We start from the raw sequence: 26816 nt of genomic DNA on the forward strand, positions 1-26816 counted from the left end.
TGTTTAACCTCTTGCTTTCTGGAAGTTATATCTCGTCACTGTATACTGCATTCATGATGGTTGGATAACACTTTTAATTTACGTGTAAACATTTTTTTTTTTGCACTCAAAAGATAATATTAATTTAAATTCCATAGTTTAATACAAATCGCATTGATTCTAAAACTTGAGTAAGGGGATCAAGTCAACTATCAATGTACTGAAACCTAGAAACATGCAAAATCGTTCATAAAAGTATCTAACAATATTTATATACACATGCATTCGTCAACTAGCATCACTACACTTGTGAAATGAATTAATCAAAGTTGAGGTGAGCTTTTGAGGAACTGCCAAATCGTCACAAATGTTAATTTTCTAGAATGAAGACAAGTACACGGAAGATTTTAACCTTCATTTATTAAAACTTATACAAGTTGTTATTTTTTACTTATGGACTTTAAGATCTAAATATCACAGATAAGCATGTATGATATTTTTAAGTAATAAAGCTAAGAGTGTTCTGCTTATTCGAAAGCTCGTTTAAATCGTTTCTGTTTGTTGATTGAAATTTCTATGTTTTTTTTTAAACACTATTCATATTCACTCTGAGAATCTTCATGTACTCCTGTTCTTTCGATATTATCTTTTAAAATCTCAATGTAAACATGGTCTTGCAAATTGTCAGTAGCCAATTTCGATTCACCTCTAGTTTGTGAACAAATCTGTCGATTGAGCATTGGGATATCTGCTACGATTTCGCTTTCCACCAAAATATTTGTTTCACTTTTCTCTTCGTTTCTAATCACAGGTGTAAGATAAGTCAACTACAAATTAGCCTGTTACTCTGGTTCTGATGTAACGGGCTCTCATATTCCACTGCTTCAAAACTTAAGGAGTTGTATTCAGATTCACATTGGTTGCTTTTACCATCCGTCGTATGCCGGAAAGCACTTGAAATATATGTATGCAACAACGCATGCAGCAAAAAAGAATACGAAAAGTCCCACGAGACTCACAACTACTTAAATTAAATTAATTAAAAAGCTATTTTTAATAAGTCATTATCTATTGGTGAATTGACATCTGCGGCAAAACCCTGATCTTCAGTTTGGTATAAACTTGTACCGTTCAATACCTTAAAGGTTACTGATGCGCTGAGTCTATGTTTAATTTCGTTCGTTGAATCTGTAAAATATGATTAATGCAATTTAATGAAATATTAAGATGTAAAAATAAGAAAAACAATGACATGTTTAGGTAGTATCAAAGAATTGAGAGTTTTATTATTTTGTTAAGAAATTACACATTCAAGGCGATAAGCATCATAAAAACTTTTAACAATAATAAAACAATACGATTCTTTATCAATCTTGGTAAAAACTGTTTATACTTAGTTGCCAGTGGGTTGTTAAAGTTTTGGTATCCTGCAAACACCCAGTAACAAAATGACAGTCAATATCAGGGCATTGACATATGGACTGGCAGTCTTCTCCATAGTTAGGGGGACTGCATTTTTCAGTACAGTTGTCGCTAAATAATCCTATAGGACACTCTAAAAATATCAGGACAAAAAATACAAATAAAAAGGACACGAATAAGCAAAGAAAGCTGTACTATTCTTTGAATTGCTGAATATATATGTAATGTATAAAGGATTATTCCCTCTCCCGAGCTTGGCGAGGATAGATACAGGTAAATATACAATGTGTTATGGTACTCTTTTTTTAATCTTTTGATTAAACATATGCTTAGGTGACTTTATAAAAAAAACTCCAATAAAAATTACAAATGTTTTTAATTATTAACCACGACTGAAAAGCGAACAGGAAAAGACAAATCTATATTATGCTATTATTTTACATATCTTTTCAAAATACACTGCCTTGTTAAAAAGACTCTTTAGAATTAATTATCTTTAATTCAGACATATCTTTAAAGCACTTACTTTGGCAAATTCCAGTTGTCTGAATCAGCATATACCCATCACAACAAACTTTTCCACTAACTCTAAAATGGCAGTTTGGAATGATTAACTTACGAAGACAAGTTTGAATAAATTAACAATTTCGAAAGGTCTAAATTGAAAAAAACAAAAACACTTGCCCCCAGCATACACGGTTTTCTGTTAGTTTAAATAAATTGAAAGAGAGCACAAACACAAGTGTACATATCATGGCTATAACAGCCATACAAGGAAATAATTTTATTCATTGATAACATACTAGATAACTTATGATTATATTAACACCTTCCTGTAGCTTTGGAATTTTTCAATGATGTGATTTTTGAAGTGGTTACATGCTTAACAGTGCAATAAACGTGTTTATGTATTTTTTTTTTAAATATTAGAAAACAAATTTTAAAATTCAGTTTTATATCAATGCATTTTGTGCTTTTCTTATTAAAATCCTGTTTAAAATTATCGCCTTATAGATATCATCAAGTAATACCGAACCAGAGGTAAAAAAAAAATATATATCTATATTGAAATTTTGATAGACCAGAACCTCGGACGCGTCGTAAAATTATAAACAGAGTATGAGTTGTTGCGACACTTTATTAATTTTTCATTTTTTAAACTCTGGCATCATGTTTTAAATCGTGCCTCATTAACACAATAAAACATTTTTACTGGATACTGTCTTATATGTATCGTGTGTAAAATTGATTAGAGATGAAAAAAAAACCTATGTAATATTCACCTGATAACGCAAATACATCTACAAATTCAGATTTTAAAATAGTCAATATCACAATTTAAGTGCAACAGATTTTTAAAAAAATATTTCATAGAAATAACGCAAAAAATTCTCGTATACGATTAGAAAGGAGGAGAAATTTGTTAAAAGTGTTAAGAATATCTACTACTGTACGGTTGTTAAGGCAAAAAACTACTAATAATGAAAATTGTTAAGACTATTGTGATACACATCACCTATACACTGTATCATCACATCATGATTTATTAAGCATGCATCACATATCTTATAGTAAATAAAATATTTAATTTTTTTTAATAAAGTAGATAATATGAAATGTAACTTTTTTTACCCCAAGCGTTTTAAAAAGGTTATTAAGAAATAAGGTTACAACGTACAAGTACTACCTTGTTTACATAGTCAGAAATACCTGCACTAAAACGAAAACAGAGTCAATATTGAGAACGATGTGGACATATAAATTCCGGTATTATTTGATTCCTTCTGTAGGTGAATAATTTTCATAGTATAGTTTAAAAACGTTTTCTAATTGTGATAGTGTATATCAATCATACTGTAACACATTAAAGCAGAGAGAGATTCGAGAGGTGTTTCAATGGTCAGACGTGGTTTGCAGCTGCGCATTTAAGAGATTGTGATCAGGAAATTGAATTATAAAACTGAAGTCCTAGTAAGGATAAGCAGTAAGTTCTTCGATACGGTAATGTTTATATTATTTCGGAACGCATGATTCATGTAAAGGACATCAATTATGTATTATACACATTCTGTTGGAAGTGTTTTTAACCAAAAGAAGAACCCTCACAATTTTACTTTCGGTTTGTGCTACCGGTATATTGAATTTATTTGTTATTGTTTATCAATCTTAAAGATTAATTTAAATTTAATTTATAATTCATTTATCTGATTTTTAAGGCAGTATTTCTTACAATGTGTTAAATCAACTTTCGGTTTGTTATTTTAAGATATAAACCATTGATCGATTCGCTGTTATTGATCACAGGTATATAAGATATGTACATGTATCTAACTGTAACTTAAATATGGGTGCCTCTGATATATAAAATCAAGAGAGTTAAATATCAAAGCTTTTTTGAAGAACATATGAAGTATTACTATGTTCAGACTTAATGTTAAAAGATTGCTTTTTTATAAAAGTCAACTTTGTATTTCTGTCTCTATCATGCTCTAAACTACTTAAAAATATCATATTGCTTTTTACTGTCACATCTTATTCCCCTTTTTAATCACTTGTTTTTTTTAATAAATACATGTATGTTGTATTATGTTTGATAAACAGCAAATTACATCAAATACAGCTTCTATCTACACCAAAACTGACTTGGAATTTCTTGAAATGTATTTTGATTTTATTTTTTTAGATAATGTAGCTGAATATGGCATCTTGTATCCATATTTTACTGATGTTTGCCACGCTTCTCACACAGGTAATCCTTTTTATATATAAGTTATACTTAATGTGTTTCATCGCAACACTGGCTTCTCACATCACTAACAGATTATTCAGTTAGATATATGAAATAAATTGTACTGAAATATATCCACGTGTATTACATGCATTGATGATATTTGTTGTTTTAAAAATTAAGGTGTCCAAAGCCATATTTCACTTTATTAAAAAAAAACAGTGACAAAAACCATACATATATTTGTATCTTCTAAAAATATAAAAACTAGATTTCATCTGTTTTGTGAGAATTTTACGAACCAAATGTCGAATATGTAATCTAACCAGAGCAGCAAATATTTTTGAAAATGAATTTATCAATGTTACATTGTGTTTTAGTAAGTCAAAAATTAGTTCAAAATTCAATTTTACACTTTTTCTGTTAAGTAAAAAAAGTACAATATATCACTCAATTAAATTCATTAAAACCAGGAGCAACAAATAAACTATTCATAAGATAATGAACATAATCATGAGAATATATAGTCTGATACATTGTACAAAATATGAAAACAAATTTTGACTTTGTTAAGTGTATTTCGTGGATAAATGATAAATACAATCACAGTAGATATTTGTTTAACCTCAAACTTATGCTAAAAACCTACAAATATTTTTATCAAGTGTTTATCTATTTGCAAATTCTAACAAAAGACGTCAAGTGGGGATCAAGAAAAATGCAGTAAAGCCATCCACGATCTTGTAAAAGTCGTGGCATCGTGTCCAACATCCAAACATGAGTGGGATATTGCTGCAAGCAAGAAAAACTGCGAATATTTAGCGGCATTGTGTAATACAAGTAAAAAACCATATCTCTACCACTGCGTCATAAACGGATTCAGAAATCAAACGTTAGAAGTTTGTGCGCAAGGGAGAATTATATTTGGTAATTTAAATATTTTGTAGTTTTTCATTCACATAAAATTTGATGTAAGAAACCAATGAAAAGAAATTACAAGTTTTTTTCTTTTTTTTAAATGATTTTATGCTACTTATTGTCATCTGACTTTTAAAGGACATTGCACAGAATACAATGTTGCCGGAGAAGTTATCCAACGTCATGATACGGCTAAGTGCAACTGTACATTCCCAAAATGTGACAAGTCCTACTATTCCACCGAGGCTTACAAATGTACTCTCTGAAACTATATCAATCAAGTTTATAAACAGACTACATTTTAATTACTATCCATATAATAATAATGATAGATTTTGTACTGTAACATGATTAACACTTATAATTTCAGAAGTACTTAAAATCAGCACGAGTAAATATTATATAGGAATAATTTGAAAATATTCTAAAATATTTCAGTCCCTGACTGTTATGAGCTTGTTTATATCAAACAAGATTCAAAGACAATGACTGTTCAAACAGAAGAAAGTACAACAACCAGCAAACCGGACGAAACCGAAAAGTATCATACTTTTTATAGATATAATTTTAATTGTTTTTCCATCAGCAAATACACACAATGCAGGAAAAGCCAAATGTAATGTCTTGATGATATTAAATCACAAGGTTTAGACTTGTTCAAATAAATAACAGTTTAATCTTATTTTATTTTCAGAAACAATCCTTTTATTTATGTGGTGATCGTTGCAGCAGTTGTTATTTGCGTCCTTGTATTTATCATAATCATGATACTTTGTAAAAGTAAGTTCAACAAGTGAGACTTGTGCGATGCAAAAGATAAATCGTAAGGTAAGATTTGTTTTTAAACCATTTTTATATAACCACATTAGAACAAAGAAGAAGAGCTCCGATCGATGAAGAAGAACGCATTGGCATGATAAAAAAAGAGCAATGTAAGAATATGTTAAATGCTATAGATTTGATATAATTCTGAAGGTCGGAATACACACACACAAACACATGCATTTTTTAAATATCAGTTGTGAGACAAAATATATGAAGATAAAATAGCATAACAATTGGTTATTATGATGATAATTACAATCTGATCCTTCCGTTCGAGGAACTAGTATGCTATGAAATTTATCAATCAATCAATCAATATATCTATCCACATGTATCTATCCTCCATCCGTGTGTCCATCTACACATTATTCAATCAGTTAAGCCATCTATCTATTTATTCAATAGTTAATGATCTTTCTATTACATATTTTTGACAAAATTTTAAAAATGTGTAAAACTCCAAAATAATACTGGTTTTTTGAAACAACTATTTATATTGTTATAATTGAAATACATATCTCATTTTATACATGTTTTTACTAACTTTTATACTTTAGAAAATATGTTTCTGGCAATTTTAGATTCATCAATCAAGTATTTTTACATCAAAGCCAAACATTTCCAACACTTTTATTATGTTAACAATTTGGCAAAAGACTGCGAACTTCGTTTGGAAAAGGTGATAAGGGACAAGGATAGAAGAAAATGCATGTCTAATAAAGACGTCATGATACGTGTTGTTGGAAATCTTACTGATGACAATCTAAACTTTTTATCAAAAGTAAAAGGTAAGTGAGACTAAATTTTCTTCATAGAATTGCTTTTTCAATTCTATAACGATGCCTAAACAACTTGTTATTACAGAAGAGAAAAATATGGAGAGGGAAATGCGTGGAATCAATTTGGAAGCAATACCACTTCTTTGCTTTCAAAATGATCTTCAGTCAGAATCGGCCTTAGAGGTTTGTAAATTTTAAAACAGAAATACAAATATATAATTCATTTGTCGTTTTTTTAAGAACTTTAACATAAATACGAAGTGCACTTCTCTGAAAATAGATATACTTTCATATTCTTTGGCTAGATTTTGCGTGGAGAAAATGCATGTCACAAAATCCTAATCAAATCTGATGTTCCTTGTGACAAAACACGCAAAGCAGATGGTTCCATTATCATTGTTGGTCAGAACAAACGACAGATTAAAGAGATAATCACATCATGTTTTGAGGAACAACTACATCAGATGTTAAAAGATTGGTTAGGAAAACTCAAACATGAAGATTCAAACCAACAAACATCCGAAATTATTGCCGAAATAGAAGCAATCCGTAAACAGCTGATACTTGACACCAGCAGCAATATAGCTGCTCTTGATGCACCTTCGATTGGCAACAAATTCATTGTTCCAAATGATGTTAAGGACTACCTATTTAGGTAACATTCATAGTTTATATTTATGTTAATGCATTAAAGTGACTCTAATAATGCATGCTAAACATTACATAGTTGAATGCAAATTTCAAGTCTCTCGATTTTGATTTACAAGAAGGCATGCTAGGACGTGTTACCATTTTTATTTCATTGTTTTTTTTCTTATACTAAGGGGCGGAGACAAACAATTCTGAAATTCTTATTGTAAAATTTTTACGACAAAAATCAAAAATATTAAATCAATGCAACTTGTGTAAAAGATAGTATAGTAATGAAAACTTGAATCATTTCCACAAGTGTTCTCCTGCAAAGATACATGTAATATGGTGAATAATCGAACAAGAAATTATTCATCTATTCATATCAAACAATTTCTGAGTTCAACTCATAGTTTGAGTGCAAAATGAAATGTGTCGCAAAAATCATCTCTGTGTTCTGTTAACTGAATGGCACCCCTTCTCGTAATTTGATTACAGTTTCTGTACATATAGTTACACCTTTACATATAATTTTTTAGTCATACTTTGCATTTAAATCACTTTATATTATTGTACATTTGTTTTCAGACGGTTTGACGTAAATGGATTTGGAATATGGGGATGTTCAACAATCCAGATATTTGTCAAGAAGGCAACCGATAATGAAATATTAAAGAATGAATTAATAAACTTGAACCAAAACTTCTTTAAAAAATATCATTTAAAAATAGAAACTAAAAATATTGTAGAAAAGCAGACCATGCGGCACTATAATTTTACAATGCTAAAGTATATTTGGTGAGACCATTTTTAAAATTATCTACAAAACCTTATGATGAGGCAAAGGAACAGGCGAGGACAACAGCCTTGCATCTATTGAAGACTCTTGCGAGTCCAAATCCTGTGCTCATTGCGGTGTCTGTATACAGAGAGAGATATTAATGCATTTGAAATTAAAGAGTTCGTTTTAGAGATATGGAAGGAAACCGGTAAAATATATTGCCCACGGAAAATTGATACACCTGTCACTCTGAGAAGGCTAATAAATGATGACGTAAGGGACAAATCTCTTCACAATATGGAGAGTATTTCAAGTTAAGGATTGCATGCTTTTGTTTTCATTCAAGTGTTCGCATCAATGTTTCATTCCTATCTGTACAGTGCTTTAATTTTTAACATATTCATTCTCTCCACAGTCATCAAGTTATGAATACTTTTTTGTAAAACGATTCATTTGACTTGTTTCAATAACTTTGATTTTAGCTTGTACATATACTACATGCTGATGTAATTTTTGCTTCCGCTGTTTATGGATGTAAGTATATGAAGTAATGAAACAAAAATGTTTTATTATCAGTTCTAATGAGATAAAATTATTTTAACTGCATGTGGGTTTTTTTTCGGTTCAAAGCACGTATTGTTAATATAGACTGATCTTTAAAAAACTTCATTGACAACAAGTATTAACTTTTCCTTTAAATTTTTGATGAAATTATGGTCGTTGTAATAGTTCCGTAATGTCACCATGTTTAATGTTAATAATGACAAGACATTATAAACGTATATGTAACAGCAGTTTGTTTATTTCGAATTGCATATGAATATTAAAAAAAAAAATAACATAAAAAATACAATTAGTTTTTTCTTATTAAGTATATGAAGAGAATGAAACATTTTAAAGAGTAACTGAGTTAAATATTAATCTGAAGTGTTTTTGATCGATTTCGAATCACTGACTGTTTTGAAAACAATAAAACAAACATACATTAGAACATTTTTTCTAAACATTTTTCGCATACCGAAGATAATGTTAGATTTGTCTAAAATAAATATTGGACCACAAAAAAAATAATTAAAAAAAAGAGCACAAGAAGAAAAAAGAAAAAAAAACACCAATTAAAAAAACACATTAATGTTTGTTGTTTCCGAGAACTTTTAAAAATCCCTGAAGCTTTATAGTTACCTCTTTTTTTCTTATTAAACTCCTTTAGTCGATTTCTGAGCAAGGCAATCCCTCGATAAATGATTAGTCTGTATTTTGCGACATTACTTAAAATTAAACATTACCTGTGCATAAAACCACAGCAAAATTAGCCATATGTGTGATAATTATCAAACATCTATGACCGTATCCGGTAACAAAAAAAGAACAGGTTAATTCAATGTAAAAGCAATCATACTACGTAACTGATCTTCTGCTTTTTTTTTTTCGTAACATCTCTGCTTTTATCCCGTCACAATCTGTTGCGAAGCGGTACTACTTTGTTGCGCAAGTCTTCATATTTTATGCGTGATTTAAAAAACAAAATCAATATAACGAAAATGGGAGGTTAACACAGAAAACATTTTTGCAATTTGGTTTTGTAACTAATTTCATATTTGACGCATGATATACAAACCAGAATTAATACAATTGGGTTTAAATAACACGTTATACATTTCGGCAATTGGTTATGTTGATAGGTTTAAATACCCAGGTCCTTGTACATTCACTACGAACAGTATTCGAGAAAATACAATTTTAAAATCATTAATTTAAAGGAGACAGAGAAGAAAGATATAAGAGAAAAGGTAACAAAAAATGAAGAAAAACGCGGGAGTTGCTCTTAAAGACGAAGAAATCATAGCAGCACATAGAATCCCAGGGGAAAATGGAAAAAGTAGGCCGATTTGGGTTAAAATGATCAACAATGATGTCAAATCCAGAGTCATGAAGAAAAGGTATGTGGTCAAAGATTACGGATTCCGACTCGGGAATGATGTGACCAAAGCCAACGTGAGTCTAATTAAGCGTCTCTCAGAACACAAGGTAACGAAAATGCCAAGTATTTTAATGGATGGGTCTACAAATAAGTTGGTGACGAGAGAATGAAGTATGACATAACTTACAATATTGACAATTAAGTTAAAAAAGTAACGTGATAAACCGTGTATGTGCTCCTGAAAAACATATTACACTTAAGTTTACTCTATGTTTACTGTGATAATTCAAAGTACCATGTAAAACCAACCTCGTGGACGCCTATCCCTGCCTTTAAACTGTGGTAAGACCAACACAGACTGTCATGAAGTCAAAAAACTTTTTAGTTCACTTTATTTTATAAGTATATATATGTGTGTATAAAAGGATTGTTTGAATGTAAATACCAATTTTTCTTACAAAGCACTGGTGTTGAATCTCCCAGGTGACGGTATTAAAATCGCAACGATGAACTGTCAAGGGTTAGCAACTCTTTCAAAACGACAAAATGACCTTAATTTTTATAAAACAAAAACACTTTCTATAATCTGTTTCGAAATATGCATTTCGTTTTAGATACCGAACCATATGTTAAAGCACAATGGGGTTACAAGTGATTTTTATTTAATTCTTTTACTTTTAAATTCAAGAGGAGTATGTATACTTTTTAATAATGGTTTTAAATTTAGGATTATCAGAGAGGGAAAAAAAAAGATTACGATGGAAACATCTTGGCTTTTGATCTTGTTATTGATGAACATAAGATAATTCTCATTATTATTGTCGACCAGACACTGATACTCTTAGTTTTTAAGAAAAAGTTCGAGAGACTTTTTTTGCATTCGATAATACTACTTTGTTCTCCGTGGGGGATTTAATCTTAATGCAACAATTGATACTTACAATTATTTACATGTAATTAATCCCAAAACAAGCGATTAAGTGCTAGAAAATATGGAAGATTTACAAATGGTTGACTACTACAGAATCTTGTATCCAGACAATAAGTTTATACTTGGAAGAAAAAATCCATTGAGACTGGCTCGCCTTGGCTACATACTTATTTCTGAGAGTTTTTCAAATGTTGTTAACAACATTTCCGTAAAGCCAGGCTATTGGTCAGATCACTCAGCTGTGATTATGGAAATATATTTAATTATTTTACTAAAGGGTATGGTCTCTGAAAGTTAAAAAAAAAAGCTTATTACATGATGATGATCATGTAGCAAAAGTAAAACAAACAATACAACTGGTAAAGAAATTTTTCTTCGAAATCAAACTAATTATGCTAATAAACTTAACTAATTTGATAACATTTATATAGCACATTCCTTGAGTTTCTTCTTATTGAAATGAGGATAATAACTATCTCCTATGCGTCTTAGAATAAAAAGAGGAAAGCAAGAAAAATTAGTGTATGAAGAAATAGAACAGTTAGAATAGAGCTATGCTTGAGGAGCAAAGGTTATCTCGGGAGAAAATAAGAAGAGCAAAAATGCAAGGTTAAATAATAAGGTCACGTACACGATGGGTGAAAGAAGGAGAAACACCCACAAAATATTTTTATAACCTGGAATCCGGTAATTTTATTAATAAAACAATAAAAAGGGTTGATGTCGGGAACGATACAGTTAAATATGATCAATTTGAAATAATCAAGCAAAAGAAATCCTTTCGCTGGGGTGTTAAGGAAGCATATGGGCAATTTAGTGTATTATTTTAACTCTAATATTCAAAATCGTGAAATTAGATAACTATTTTGAATAAGATCAGAAACTTAAATGTGTCCTTTGAAATAGATGTCAGTGCAAAAAAATCAGGTAGTACATTATTGCCACATTGATGCATTATCACGTGACAACTATAAATAGCTTACGTATATTGCTTAACATAAAACGTGATAGAACAACACTACCCCGCGGTTTCCAAAATAAAATAAACATACCAAGTGAAGGCAGAACATTTTTTCTTGTTGATTAAATAGTTATTCATCCGACTCTTGTAAAACCTTCCCAGCTTTTATAAAGTCTGCATGGAAAACGGTATATTGCATCAAAACAACACACATCATGGGATTCTAGCAGCACTTTTCAATGTAAGCATTGATCAAACTAAAGATACGTAAAAGATTTCAAGTTCACTATATACGGGGTATTGTTATTCTAGTCGGAATTTTATATCGTAAACAATGACAGAGGAAAGCCTGGCCAAGAAATAAGAGCAAATTTACATAAAACTAACATCTCTCCCCGTAATCTTATGTTCAATGTTCAATAAATCACACAACAATACTTTATTAAAGTTCTTAGATTAGTTATGTTTTGAATATATAAACAATGGTTGCCGATCAAATTCACACGATATTCAACTTTTAGTTATGACATCATCAATGTGTAAATCTACGTAATACAAACTAATCTCTGAAAAACAATTTCTTCAGTATTTTTTATTTGTTTTTGGTCTAAGTTTCGTTGCTTAGATATTTGAAAATGTACACAATAACTAAATTTTGTGATTTCACGGAATTACGTGTAACTTAGATTCCACATGCTTCATTAAGACCCCTGCGTTGTACACTGATTATGGTACAGAACTGATTGATATTGACTTAAAAAAATATAATAGATAATACTTAATATGTTTAGAATTAAATGAGCATTCTTCTAAACTACTTGAAAAATATATATCATAAAGTGAAATTCTTGATGTATTAAAAAACATAAAATATAATGTCTCCCGGAAGGGACGGCTTTACTGCTAAGTTTTTCAATTTTGTTTAAATGACTTGAAGTGTTATATCTTACGAGCTGTATATTCACCAAAAACATTTACCTATTAACCAAAAACTCAGTATAATATCGTGTTTATTCAAAGGGGATACACCTCGGCAGATAAAAAAAAATGGAGGCCAATTACTGGCTGTTTAAGTCGTAGATTAAAACCTATACTTGAATTGATTATCTCAGATACACGGTCGTGATTCATGAAAGGTAGATATATTGGTGAATACACAGGATTTCTTTATGACATAATGGCATACACGGAATCAGAACATAAACCTTGGTTATTAGTTTTTATCGTCTTTTAGAAAGCTTTTAATTAAATTTCCTGGTCCTTTAGAAACAAGATTCTCGATTACTTTGGTAATTGGGAAAACTATATAGACTGGATGAAGATATTACACACAAATTATAAAGCATCTGTTTTAAAATGTGGGCATATATCGGAGCAAATCAGTATAGAAAGAGGCAGAAGACAGGGTGATCCTATTGCCCCATAATTCTGCTCTGCGCAGAAATTTTATCTATTCTTATAAAACTAAACAATAATATTAAAGGCATTTTTGTTAATGGTAATAAATATAAAATTTCACAATATGCGGACAATACTTTGCTAACTCTTTACGGCTCACCAAATTCTTTCTTTGTTGCTCTTGATAACTTTTTGATAACTTGGTGATTTTTTTCCAAGTTTTCTGGTTTTAAAAATAAATTGTTCAAATGCTTAAATTGCTTGGATAGGCTTAAAAAATGTTCAAAACAGGTCTTCCATCATAATATATGGAAACTAGATTGGGGCACAACAAACTTTGTTTTGTTTGAGATTAACTTTTCAATAAAATTAGAACACATTACTGAATTAAACTATAATTTTATTCTACCAAAAATTAAATCACTGATACAACAATGGAATAGACGGATTCTCAAACTCATTGACCAGGTTACAATTGTTGAAACTCTCTTTTTTTTTACCAAAACTTAACCATTTTTTTAAATTCACTCCCCTCACCAAAATGAAAAAAATTAATTCACAATTTTAAGATTTATTGGAATTTATATGGAAATCAAATTGTGATAAAGTAAAAAGAGTTGTTTCTCAAAATTAATAAGCTGGAGGCTTAAAATGGTTAATGTGGACTTTTTTTATTGAGTCATTAAAATGCTCTTGGATTAAGAAATTAACAAAAAACAAACAAACAAAAAAACAAGCGATGGTTAGATATGTTCTTAGCAATTAATGGTAGAGATATTGTTAATAAAATACTTGATTTCTGTGATGCATTTATCTCACATAATTTGATACCTAAAGATAATGATTTTTGGTATGATGAGTTTCTGAAAAGAAAAATTATTAAATAAAAAATGTACATAAGTGATTTTTAATAGTTTAAAGAAACATTGTTCCCACTTCCATATAAAAATGAAATGAAGAGCTGTCTCCAAATGGACTTAATACTATATGTGTACAAAAAGTGTTTAAAATTGGTTTTACAATAACTGTTGATTCTTCATTACAATGGTTACAGTACAAAATCCTTTATAGTATTCTTCCTGTTTATTACTACCTTACAAATTAAAATTAAAACCGATGACTGTTGTAGATTGTGTGGCACTGAAATAGAAACTATACTGCCTGTGTTTGTTATGTGTGAAAAATATTACCTCTGTGGAGAAAGTTTAGCTTGCATACATGTATATACATAACAACCTCTAATAGATTCGGTTTTAATGTTATCAATATTATTTTAAGTGAGACACCATTACATTGTAACAACAAGGTAATAAACTTTATTATGTTATGTTGCAAACAATATATTTTTTCCTGCTTGTTACAAAGAATAATTCTATTTTGTATTTAGCAGGAAATAATATTGTATGCAACATATATTTCATATTGAAACAGTGAAACGCCGATTTGTTATGATTCAAGCAGGATATGAAAAAAGCGACATTTTCCCTTGTTGTAGAAGGTTTCGATCGATCGATAAACGGGTCCGTAAAAATACAGGGAATCAGTGCATGCAATTATGTTTGAATATATAAGAACGCACATGTACTCTTTTTAAAATCAATATCTACGTTCTTTACGCTGTGTAATTATAAACAATTTACCCTTTGAGCGATTCTGCAATCAGCTGCTATTAACAGATAGACAAGTGGAAAGTGGAAATAAAATATCAAGGATTATTAGAATATACGAAGTGAATTCAGCAGATTCTATATTTTAGTAGACGAAATTCTACAATTCAGTAAGGAATTAAAGCCTACAGAGTCACAATGGGTGAGAAATTTAATTTTTAAGATATTAGTTATATGATTGTAAATAAGAAAGATCAATTGTTTTAACAGGACAACAAACAATAAGACACACAATCTCATTTTTTCTACTGCACTGGATGTTAAAGAAATCGGTCTGTTCTAAAAATTTAAAAATATAAGATAAAATCTAATTGTTATCCCTCCTGTCAGTTTGTCTAAACTTTTTTCATATCCATCTATATTTACATTTGCAGACATGCTTCCTTATATGAACCTATAGAATAACGAAAACGTTCAATTATTTTTTATGACGTAAAAATACTTACCGCACGCGCTTATCGCTTGACGATTGCATTATTCTACACGTTAAAACACGGTTATATGTTTAATTCTGAACGATTTGCCTTTCTCGTAATACGTAAATATAAGTAATAAAACACAATGTTAATAAGTTTACAGTGATATGAACCTGGTTGAGAGAATCATCTGAGAAGCGCTTCGGGTTTTTACGCGATTTGATTATGTAACCAACAAAGTGCACATTTCGGTAAAAATTTTAACTTGCCGTTTTTCTTAAATATCAAATAGTACATATAGCTTTGGCATTCTATACCCAAAAAGACCCGCCATCGTTACGCCTCAGCAGTATGTATATAAATTATATATAATAATTAAAATCATAAAATTTCTGAAAATCCATCATTGTTGAAATTGGGATTTGAAGTCAATGTTTCTTATGTACTTTTGAACAAATTGATCAAAATAAAAAAAAATACTTTTCTGGAGTTAAGCGGAAATAACTTGTTAAATAGATACAGGATATAGGATAGGATAGTTTTGTCAACTTTCACGATAGCAGCACTGTACACTGTAATAAATCTAATCAAGATTATTTTTAGGGATAAGACAACACCCAAACGTCATAGCTACTGAACAAGGCACATTAGTAATTGTTTACAACAGTCGGCTAAATAATAACAATTATACTGTTTTTGTTGTGCGTTTCCTACGTTTGAATAGTAATCTGGATTTGATACATACATTGTACTGCACTCATCTCTGCGTCGTACACTATCAGACCCTGACATCTAGTTAGGCATACTGTATGCATAATACAACACTTTCATATAAAGTGACTTACACAAAGCACGGAAGCTTGATAGAAAAGTGATTTCACAATATACTGCGCGTATCAATGATTTATTACAGAAAATGATATATAAAAATTCATATCAAAATTCAAAGTATTATTAGAATTGGTTCTTACAGAGTGGGTTCAATTCCCACTATCAGCAGACAAAATATGTGATAAAATTGTATGTTTCTTTAATGTCAAGCATAATACATTAAAGACCAATAACTACGGGTGCAAGTTGCAATCTTATAAGATTTCTTGGGTTTCCCATGTTATTTACAAATATAATACTGTTTTTTAATGATAAATGCTGATTATTTTTTTTTTGCATTGATGTAATAAAAGATATATTAGGGTGTGAGGATAAATTTAAAAAAAAAGGGTTAGGAGGTTCCTAAGTGAATAATGATACTGACTATTCAAATCCATTTTAATTTACCCTCACACACTAATTTAGCTTTTAATATTTCATTTATACAAAGAAATAATTACCATTAACAACAGGTTATTGAAACGTGATTCTACGTAGATATTTCCTTTCGGAGCAATTTCTGTATTTATTATCTTATTTTTTATCAATATCACTATTTCATCAATCATTTTCTCTTGTTACCTTGACGCAGTGTCGATATTATCGTATTTTAACATATTGAATAGAAAAAATTAGTTATCTGGGCCTTTTAATTAGTTATCAGTTCAGTAGAAAGTCTCCGATTAAAAATTACGTAATGGAGATTTAAATGTTTTTTCCATTTGTTTATTTCAAAAGAGTTTGCTCCCCATCTCATTAAAGGTAATAGCGAATACCGAATTTGCAAAAACAAACAAAACCAAAGATCGTTTACTTCAATAAATCATGCAAATGATTCATAAATTTACGAAAGCATAAAACACCATGTCCTTAAGGTTTAGAAAATAAGCGGTCCAAGGGACAAATCGCTCAACTAACTGGTAATACCTATAAAAAATTTAGCTTTTCAGACAAAATGATTTTTTAAAGAATATTTGCTAGATGACAACACATTTTCAATAACTCTTTATTTTGTAGCCTCGATAAAAGGTGTGAATTGATTTGAATAAATTTAATTTCTTTTAATAAGGATCATTCGTCTCGCATGTACCAAATTTAGTTAAAATGATGTAGTTTTTTTTGGAAAAGGAATAAAACATGTTGAAAGTTTTACAGACGGCAGAGAGACATACTCACAGACAGATGCTAGACAAAATGTTATCTTAAAACTGAATTATGAAGATTTAAGGTCAGGTAAACTTAAAACTGTACTTATTTGAGAAAAGCATTGAATAAAAAACTAATATTGTCTTTACTTTTACAGTGAATAAGTTTAGTTGCATTCACTCATCTTGAAGTAATGCGAGACAAATATTAAGGTAAAAGAACACAGTAAAAATATAGATGTGATAGTTGCAACAATAATCAGCTATTGATAAATCTTAAATTGTTGTAACCAGTGCTTTAAAATATGAATTTTTATGGATTGTATTAAGTGTTAGTGAGTAAAAGTGTCATTAACTTTAAGCAAATTCACAGAAGATGTTGAAAAAACTCACTTTTAATTGTTTTAAAATATGCGATTTCTTTTGTTCAGTTGTGTTAACATCATTTATGTACATTTGATATTTATTTGGGGTACCTCTAACACTGATGGCTAACGTGTTGAAGCTTAATTATTTACCTATATTAACGACAAAATTATTGAGGCCGACATTTGTGATAGGTAGTTAATTGAAAATTTAAAGCAAGTATTCTATTTCTAAAGATAAATTCCACATCGCCCAAAAAGCATTAAGCGCACCTCCTTGCTTTGATAAAAAGTTATAATACATACAATTATTATGAACAAAATAAACATATGCTTTTATACTAGTTGTGTACTTTGCTATAATAATTTACAAAATGCCACGTACAAATTTTAGAATATTTAGTTTTGATTTTATAATTAAAGAATAATATTTCGATTTCGTGGTTTTGTTTTCTTTATTTTTTAAAACTCTTTTTAAATACTAAATGATAATCTTATATGTACATGTTAGTAGGTTTTCTAATCTGTTCTTAATCTGTTTTCAGAGCACAATCCACAAGAAATGATACAGTTCATGTGTTATTCATAATACCAAAGAAAAATATGTACAACACATACGTTACAGACGATGTCTTTATGCCGGTAAATATAATTGGGATAACATCAAATGTCAATTACTTCATAAGATTTCATAGAAGAAACAAAGGTACATGTATATTAATATCACCATTGCATTTTAGGACTGAAACATATTTGTACATCTATTGACATATTTATTTCTGATGAACATAAATGCATTAAATATATCATATTGCTATATTTAGTGGTATATTCTCACTATATAACTTAAAATAGACGAGTAGTCATTAATTGTTATATCAGCTCGTCCAAAAAATATTGATCGGTCAATATTTTTTTAATTTTCTTTTAATATTGACCGGCTGGGAATACATCCAGAGAATAATCCCTGTATTTCAATCAATCGCCTCAGATTTGTTATTTCGTAAATGTGACATAAATAAATTTTCGCGACTCCAAAACAATGTGACGTCATAATAAGCAATCAATCAAAGCAAGTAAACAACGAACGTGCAATGCGATTTGCTATCATTACGGATATACGGATTTGCAAAATAACTGTGAAGTAAAATCAGGAAGATAATCTGTAACTTAACTCCTAGAATTCCTAGGCGGAATATCAACAGTGACCGTTTGCTGTCGACGATATTTTGGAAATGAACTTTGCGCAAAATTGAAATCATGAACATTATAGCGATCTGTTTTCAAATCCTTTCTTAAATTTTAGTTTGTTTCTTTTCCTAACAAAGCAAATGTTGACTGTGTTTTTATATTAGCCCCCCCCCCCCCTAGGACGAATATATTGCCCTCCGCCTCGCGTCGGGCAATATTTGGTCCCTCAGGAGCTAATAAATTCAATGTTACTCTCAGCCCCTGTCATTGTTCGAATAGTATTTATAAAGCCACTTTTGAAAAAAATTAATATTCATATTCTTATGTCAATTTTTGTAGGTGTTTTGCTTTGTACACGCCATACCATCATTTTTTTCTAAAGAAATATCAAAGAAAAAAAATGTGAACTTATCAGCATGTCAAAGCAGCCACTCGGGTAATGTGGATATAATTCTTAATAGAAAATTCGAAATCATTTAGATAGTATACCTAATTGAATTTCAATGCCATTGATGTACAGATTATTTAACAATGTATATTTTCATTTCAGAGACAGTATCAAGTTCGAAAATACAGTACCTTTATTACAAGGTTCATACTTTTCAACATTTTTATTACATTTACAAACTAACAAGGGAGTGCACACTTCGCATCTCTGGAGAGAATCGATGTCCAAGTAGTATTATCGAGACAGATTTTGAGCCAAAAGATGTAATTCTAAAAATTGGAATCGTCGGAGCATTCACTGAAGAGAACCTCAGATTTATATCAAAAATAAAAGGTGAGCTATTACAGTTTTTTATGATAGAATATTATTGTTTAAATACACATTTAATGTATGTTTGTTTCTGAAAGGGAAAAGAAAATCACCAAAAGATCAAACTGTATGGAAAGTGACGCCACTCCTCTGCTTTCAAAATGATTTGGACCTAAATTCAGCCAAAGAGGTAAATATTTTAAACCAACCATTATTCTGAACGTCAGATAGACCCAGCTGGAAACCAGTCTATTTATTAGTCTAAAACGAAACTTGTTAAATGATTTCTTCTGACTTATACACATTTTGTTTTCTTTTTGATTGAAGTTATTGCGTCAACAAGACACATCAGAGAAGACAACGGACAAGATACTGATTAAATCCGCCAACATTTGCGATGAAATAGACAAAATTACTGATTCCTTTATCATCATAGATGAGAACAAAGAAGATATTGCCAGAACCATCACTTCTTGTTTCGAGGAACCAATTATTCAAATGTTACAAAAGTGGTTAACAAATCTCGAAACGGAAGGGCTTGGCAAACACACTTCCAGAGTCGTTGCCGAAATAAAGGCTATCAGTAAACAGTTAACGTTGAATGAAAGAAACATAAGACGTGATGTCTCTGATCCATCTATATGCAAAACTCTTGTGCCAGGCGATATAAAAGACTACTTATTTGGGTAGGGTTTTCATATATCATTGGGAACAAAGCTACTTTTTATGATGATTTTACCACTTTGTTTTTGCTTCTTGTTTCTTGCTCCCTATTATAACCGCTCGATCTAGAAAGTGAATTATATTTGTAAGCATTTATGAATTGTGCATTGTTTCCATATAGTTATTTTGCTACATGAAGTAGAGCAAGGATACAAATTGACAATTTGGCGTTTAATTTTGATAGTTACAACCCCGTCATATTAAGTAACTGTTTAAAATCAGATGTCCATTTAAATAGATAACAAGGTATTAAGATCGGGTAGAACAATACTGACACACCGAGACATTATCATGCGATAACTATAAATAGCTTACGTTTATTCCTAAATATAAGATGAGATAAAACAACACTACTCCGCGCTTTCAAGAAAACAATTAACATACTTAGTAAAGGCAAACCATCTTCGTTTTATCAAAACTTCTGCTAGAACCCTATATTCTTCTCGATTAAATAGTTTTTCACCCGGTTCTCAGAAAACCCTTCCAAACAATTTTACAGTTTGCACGGAAAACGCATGTTGCATCAAAACATCACAGAACAATGCGTTTTAGCAGTGATGTTTTAAAAAAGCATTTTTGATTAAATTTGAAGTTTAAATATAAGAGGTAGTGTTGTTCTAGTCTTTTTTTGTCGTTAACAACGACGGAGGAAAGCCTGACCGATAAATCAATGTATTATTACATTCATTTGAGCGAATGATTGAAAAAGATAATATCTCGTAAAGCGTTATTGGTAGTTGATTTTAATCAACTCTCCTATGCAGTTACTCCGGCAAACCGAAAGTGAAACAGTGTTTGGAGCTAAGCACAAATCAACACCGCTGACAACATTTAGTTCTAATCAATAAATTCGATGTAATGAGTTCTAAATCATTGTTTTTCAAGGAAACTAATTTATAGAAACCTTGTAAATAGTCAGATTTTAAATGATACGAACAATTTAGATATTTTTGAAGTCGTACATTTTATGCATTCCTACGCCAGAGTTCAATATAGTCTTGTTCAACCAGACGCTCTGCTGTCTCCGTAAATCTCCGACAAGCAGAGAGTCTCTCTTGCTTGTCGGAGATAAACGAATACAGCTGAGAGTCTGGTTGAACAAGACTAGAGTTCAATTTTGCTTGGATCCATACAATTTCTCATAACTATTTCGATTACTGATACACAGTTTGATGGACTAATTCTTTGAATATTACACAACATGATTGATATTGGAATTTCACGAATTTCCTGTAGGATATATTACATGTATAAAAAATATTACATAAAAAATGTGCGTGATTCAAATACTTATAGGAATTTACTTGCCATGCATGCAAAATTACAAATCGATGATTTAAAATAAATAATAATCGATAAAATCAACTCCCGTCAGTACTTCAGTACTTTGATATACTATATTAGAGTGTTTAGATTTGCTGTAATTGAAATCTGTTAACAAATGCTTTAACGAGGCCGAGTACAGAACGAGTATTTTATATTAATGACCCTTAATATGTGATGTTATATATTTTTATTACTTAAATATGTATGAATGTTTTAATAATACTATATAGATCACCTTTTCCGCCTCTGTCAAATAAAAAATTGCGATTATCTGACAAATCTGGGAAATTTGGCATATAAAAATCAACTTTGATAAGACCCCTGGAACAAACCAGGAGGTAAAAGGTTTTTTTTATTTGACCATTTGATGCCTTTGAGCAATCACTTTGATATGTAGAACAGAAAAAGAAATCCTTAGGACAGAAGATTTGAAAAAATGTAAAAAATGTGCAAAATTGATACATTTTAGGCAAAATCCCATAGGGTCCTATGTTAAAGATTAACAAACTTTGAGATGACCCCCTAAACAAACGGTGTGGTAAATGTCTGATTCTTTTTCCTTAAAATAATAATTATATCAGTAGAAATTCATGTAAAAAGTTTCATCCAAAAATCTAGGGCAGAACAAATTAGACCCGGCCTCGTTAGGATCAAATTTATATGACATTCAACTTTAAATTGTGACTAAATCTACGCTATACAAACCCTTTTTGAAAAAAAAAAACCTGTTATCGGTATTTATAATTGTTGTGTTCTATGTTTCGTTGTTTTAGTAGGTTCATTATAAATAAGATTTGACTTTTCTCGGAATTACTTGTTATTCGGATTCCCTTATCTTCCTTAACAGCCCAGCATTATTACGATTATTATAAAATATCATTTAATAATTCACAATTGAACAAATAGCAATTATTATTGTTTTAATCTTTACAGAAAGTCTGACGTAAATGCATTTGGAATATGGAACAATTCGTCATTTAAAATATTTGTCAAGACAACCACAGTTAAAGAAGAATTAGAAGGGGAATTAGTAGAAAGATACCACAACTTTTTTAAGTATTATCCACTAGATATAGAATTCGGAATATTGATAGAAAATCCTATTTTAAAACAAGGAGATCCTATATATGCAGATGATTGCTGTGAAAAACATCCCACAGGAACACTTGGGGGATTTGTTATGAGGGTAAATGAAGATAGAAAAAAGTATGCATTGACCTGCAATCACATTTTTCCAAGCAGAAATAAAATGGCATACGCCGATGATTCCGATGATGGTGCTAGAAGACAAATTGGTTCCTGCGTTTTTACAAAGAATGACATGTCCTGTGATTTTGCTGCTATCGAAATGAATGACACAATTTCAAATAAATGCGATGTGACATTCAGGAGAGATGACGGAAAGGGCATCAATGCACATTTATATGACGAAAACTTAGAAGATGTTGGCATCGTACATAAAATAGGAGCAACAACAGGTGTGACCCAAGGGTACATTCTAAGCTCTGAATTCTATAATAAATATCCCGCTGAAGGCAATCGGGAGTGTATCTTTCTTGTGAAAGGTACACACGGAAATTTTTCTGAAGAAGGCGATAGTGGATCGCTAGTCTTTTCCAGACCGAGAAACGTACAACAAAACTACGTTGATATCGTGGGTATGGTATATGCAAAGAACCGCAAAGCAAAAGACGATGTTGAAACCGAAGTCTATAACAGAACTGATAAAGAATCCGAACAATTACATGCCAATCATGATATAAGTACAGAAGTGAAGAATGCACATGAAAACAATCCGCAAAATTGTACTCCTTCACTGTCAAGTGAATATGACGGGACAACAACAGCTGAAAATGATCAAGATGACGACGAATATTCTTGTTGTTATCGTTTACACACTGCTCTTGAACTTTTTGAAGAAGACCAAGGACAAGGTTTCGAAGTTAGGTTTAAAGATGATTTGTCGTTATCTTCGCCTGCCACGTCATCGTCGTCTGGGTCTGATGTAGAAGCTGTCTAAGAAAGATTTCATTAATAGTACTGTTTACTGTTAAGAATTGCAGTTGTTAAAGCATTGAATATTTTGTTTTAAAATATGTGGCCTCATAACTGCAACGGTGTGTGCATACAAATTGAATAGCGCGCGCTAGCGCGTAATGAAAATGTGTTTGCACACACCGCTGAAGTTATAAGACCACATCTTAAAAATAATGATTCAATGCTTATATTCACTTTTTAAAATGTGTTCTCCTTCCGCAAATATAACTTATTTTATAAAATATCGGCCTTATTCAACGAGTAATGTGCAATTAACGGAAGAGCCATCAGAAAAGCCGAATTGTGCTGACAAAAATATTGCACAGCGTTTTAACTTCTAACTCAATTTATTTTTTCATTTTGTAATTTGATGAATTTATTTTTGGTATACTAAGAAAATAATCAATTGAATTCATTTAAATCTTTAAAAATATTTACATCCATTAATTATTAATCAGCCAAAGTATATTATCAGATCGTGATCCGGTTTGAAGTCGGGAGGAGAGTCAATCATGTTCTAAAGCAAGACTGAATGTATTCATACGCACCAGCTTTGGTGATTGGGTCTTCTTTCTTAAGCGTAAATATCACTTAAATCTATAAATGCAATTTAATAGGAGGAAAGAAAGTGAATGTAAATATTTGCATTTGAGACATTCCACTTTGCAAAGCTTTGTCACGCAAATTATTGTAAATAAAACTAAAAAGGATACACGCGTAGTATACAAAGACTATTTCACGTGACGTATTCGTTTGCTTTATCTTTCTCACTGTTTTCATTCTTCATTAAAAACCACTATAAATTAGTATACTTTATCATCATCTTTTAAAGTTTAAACTACATAAGAAAAATGTCATATTACTTAGCTACTTTAAGTCATAAACAACATACTTCACATTTATGGAGAAAGTTTATTGTGTTTTCCTCGCACAGCATTTATAATCAATGACGTTCTTATTATGAAGTCATTTTTGTTTTTAACAGTCATGAAATAAACCAACCACTGTGTATCTATCCTATTAAGAATAGCTTTTACGAGGTTTGATTCAGAGGTATTGAAACAGATGGCGTTGCATTTATCAGTTGTTCTCGATTGTTGAGATGCATTTGCCACCAATATACAAGAAAGCATATTATTGATTGGCAAGTACGTCAATCCAATCCTAGAGTCGGTATATTGATTATGCATTTTGTACGGGATATTGTTTCAACAGAATTCATCGTTTAAGCTGTACTAGTTTAATTCGCAAAGTAAATTATAGAAGTGGATTTGAAGAATTGTTTAAAATTATTTAACGTGTTTAACAAACAAAAACCCATTCTGTTTACCAAACTAGAAGGCGCGCGTGAGCTGCTGCTATCACCTGCTATTGGTGGTCCACCCGTCCGTTAGTTTGTATTTTTAACTTTTTTCTAGAAACATTGTACCAAAATGACCTAACTTACTACAAAGCATTCTAATGGGAATGGAATTTAGATTTTTTTATAAATAAAGACAAAACCTATTCAAAAGGGAGACCAACATAAAGCAGTTGAAAGGGTCTGTCTCTTATAATGTTCTTCACAGAACCCCTGATACCAAAAATGCCTAATTTACATCTAATTGAAGCCAAAGCGAATTTTCTTAATTTTTCAAAGCATGATCTAAAAGCAAATACTGGGGCCAAGAAGGGGGCCAAATTTTAGAATAGAAATATAGAGTTAAAGGTTTGACGAAAAACCTTTCTCTCCAGATCTGCTGTGATAAACATCTATGATATACATGTAACTATGCAAGCATCTTAACAAATTTCTTGTCAATTATGAATTGTAAAAAGCTTAAAATAGAGAACGGTTTGGTTCCAGGAAGTATTCATAGTTCAACATAAAGATATATAAAGAAAACTGTTTTAAAAACTCTTTTCAAAAGATTTACAATGTTTCAATATGCATTGCAATCCCTCTCATATCTGTATGTTCTAGTAGTAAATCTTGACTTGACTTGATTTGCTTTGTTTATTTATATCTATAGGCTAATAATTCACTTTGAAATAATCAATTATTAATTTTTATTTCATGGTCTATTTTAGAACCTCACCATTTCTTTTTTTTCAAAAAGTTGGTTAAGGTAACCTATGTTCGACTTTTTATTATCAGTCATTTTCCTATTTCGTTATTTTTGATAGGTTAAAGCCTAGGATAATAAGCCAGCGGATGCATTTTAAAACATAGGATATAAAGCCATAACAGAAAATTCCTCTTTTGTATTGTTTTATGCATTTATAAACCTTGGAATGTATAAGAAATTTCTGTGATATTGACTATATTTTAGAAGAATTTTATAAAATAAAATTTCAAAATAGTTACCAGAACTGTGTTCTCGGTGTTGCCTACGGGTTTACTTATTTTATTTAATTTTATTTTTTTAATAATGCATTTGTATTACGAATCTATTTATTTACATGTAATGATCAAACAACTTCAGAGCTTCAAAAAAAAAAAAACCCCAAAATAAATAAGTTTAATTTGAATTTCCTGAAATCTTTTGATAACACTAAACACTAAAGAGTTTATCATAAAGTTTTGTTGTTAGGTTACCATCAATGTCCATTTCCAGTAAAATATCCAAATATGAAAAAGGTGTCAGACGCAAGCTCTATCTAACATTTCTATTCAATACACTTATGAGTTATCTCCTCTCTTACACAAACTGGTTTCTATCAATCATTTTCTCTGATATAAAAAGATAGTGTCTATTTAAATAAACCGAAAAATAACCCGTGAGCAAGAGACGTGACATCATTTGATCTCAAATTTACTTAAATTCCTAAACGAAGAAAAAGAGAACATTATGAAAACAGGAAGAAATGCAAATGCTTCAAAAACATTCGAAATGTCTAACAGTATTTTCAAACATGAAATTCAATTCTTTCTAACATGAAATTCAATTCCAGGTCTTTCTCTTAATCTGCAAATGTTATTCTTATATTTGATCTAGAGATCCCGTTGAAAAGCTTAGAGTACATTTTGTTGCAGTAGATGATTCAAGAGCGTTTATAACAGTAA

The 26816-nt window shown here is 30.4% G+C and overlaps 2 protein-coding genes and 1 pseudogene across 2 annotated transcripts; 2 read left to right on the forward strand and 1 right to left on the reverse strand.

Annotated features, from left to right (window-relative positions):
* Positions 1-438: 438 nt before the first annotated feature.
* Positions 439-2231, reverse strand: LOC128173222 (uncharacterized; annotated as a pseudogene).
* An 891-nt stretch (positions 2232-3122) lies between these two features.
* LOC128173219 (uncharacterized) lies at positions 3123-9047 on the forward strand. Its single transcript, XM_052838941.1, has 11 exons — positions 3123-3385; positions 4085-4150; positions 4825-5056; positions 5186-5302; positions 5486-5588; positions 5742-5827; positions 5917-5979; positions 6454-6660; positions 6737-6834; positions 6957-7306; positions 7870-9047. Exons 2-11 carry the CDS (start codon positions 4100-4102, stop codon positions 8081-8083), a joined length of 1521 nt encoding a protein of 506 aa, XP_052694901.1. The 5' UTR covers positions 3123-3385; positions 4085-4099; the 3' UTR covers positions 8084-9047.
* Positions 9048-18288: 9241 nt separating this feature from the next.
* On the forward strand, positions 18289-25986 carry LOC128173217 (uncharacterized). Its single transcript, XM_052838936.1, has 6 exons — positions 18289-18378; positions 19267-19363; positions 19478-19708; positions 19783-19874; positions 20012-20370; positions 22667-25986. The coding sequence occupies exons 1-6, from the start codon at positions 18340-18342 to the stop codon at positions 23751-23753; spliced, it is 1905 nt and encodes a 634-aa protein (XP_052694896.1). The 5' UTR covers positions 18289-18339; the 3' UTR covers positions 23754-25986.
* The last annotated feature ends 830 nt before the right edge of the window (positions 25987-26816 follow it).

This window comes from Crassostrea angulata, chromosome 2 (genome assembly GCF_025612915.1).
Source record: "Crassostrea angulata isolate pt1a10 chromosome 2, ASM2561291v2, whole genome shotgun sequence".
In the NCBI taxonomy this organism is placed as follows: Eukaryota; Metazoa; Mollusca; class Bivalvia; order Ostreida; family Ostreidae; genus Magallana; species Magallana angulata.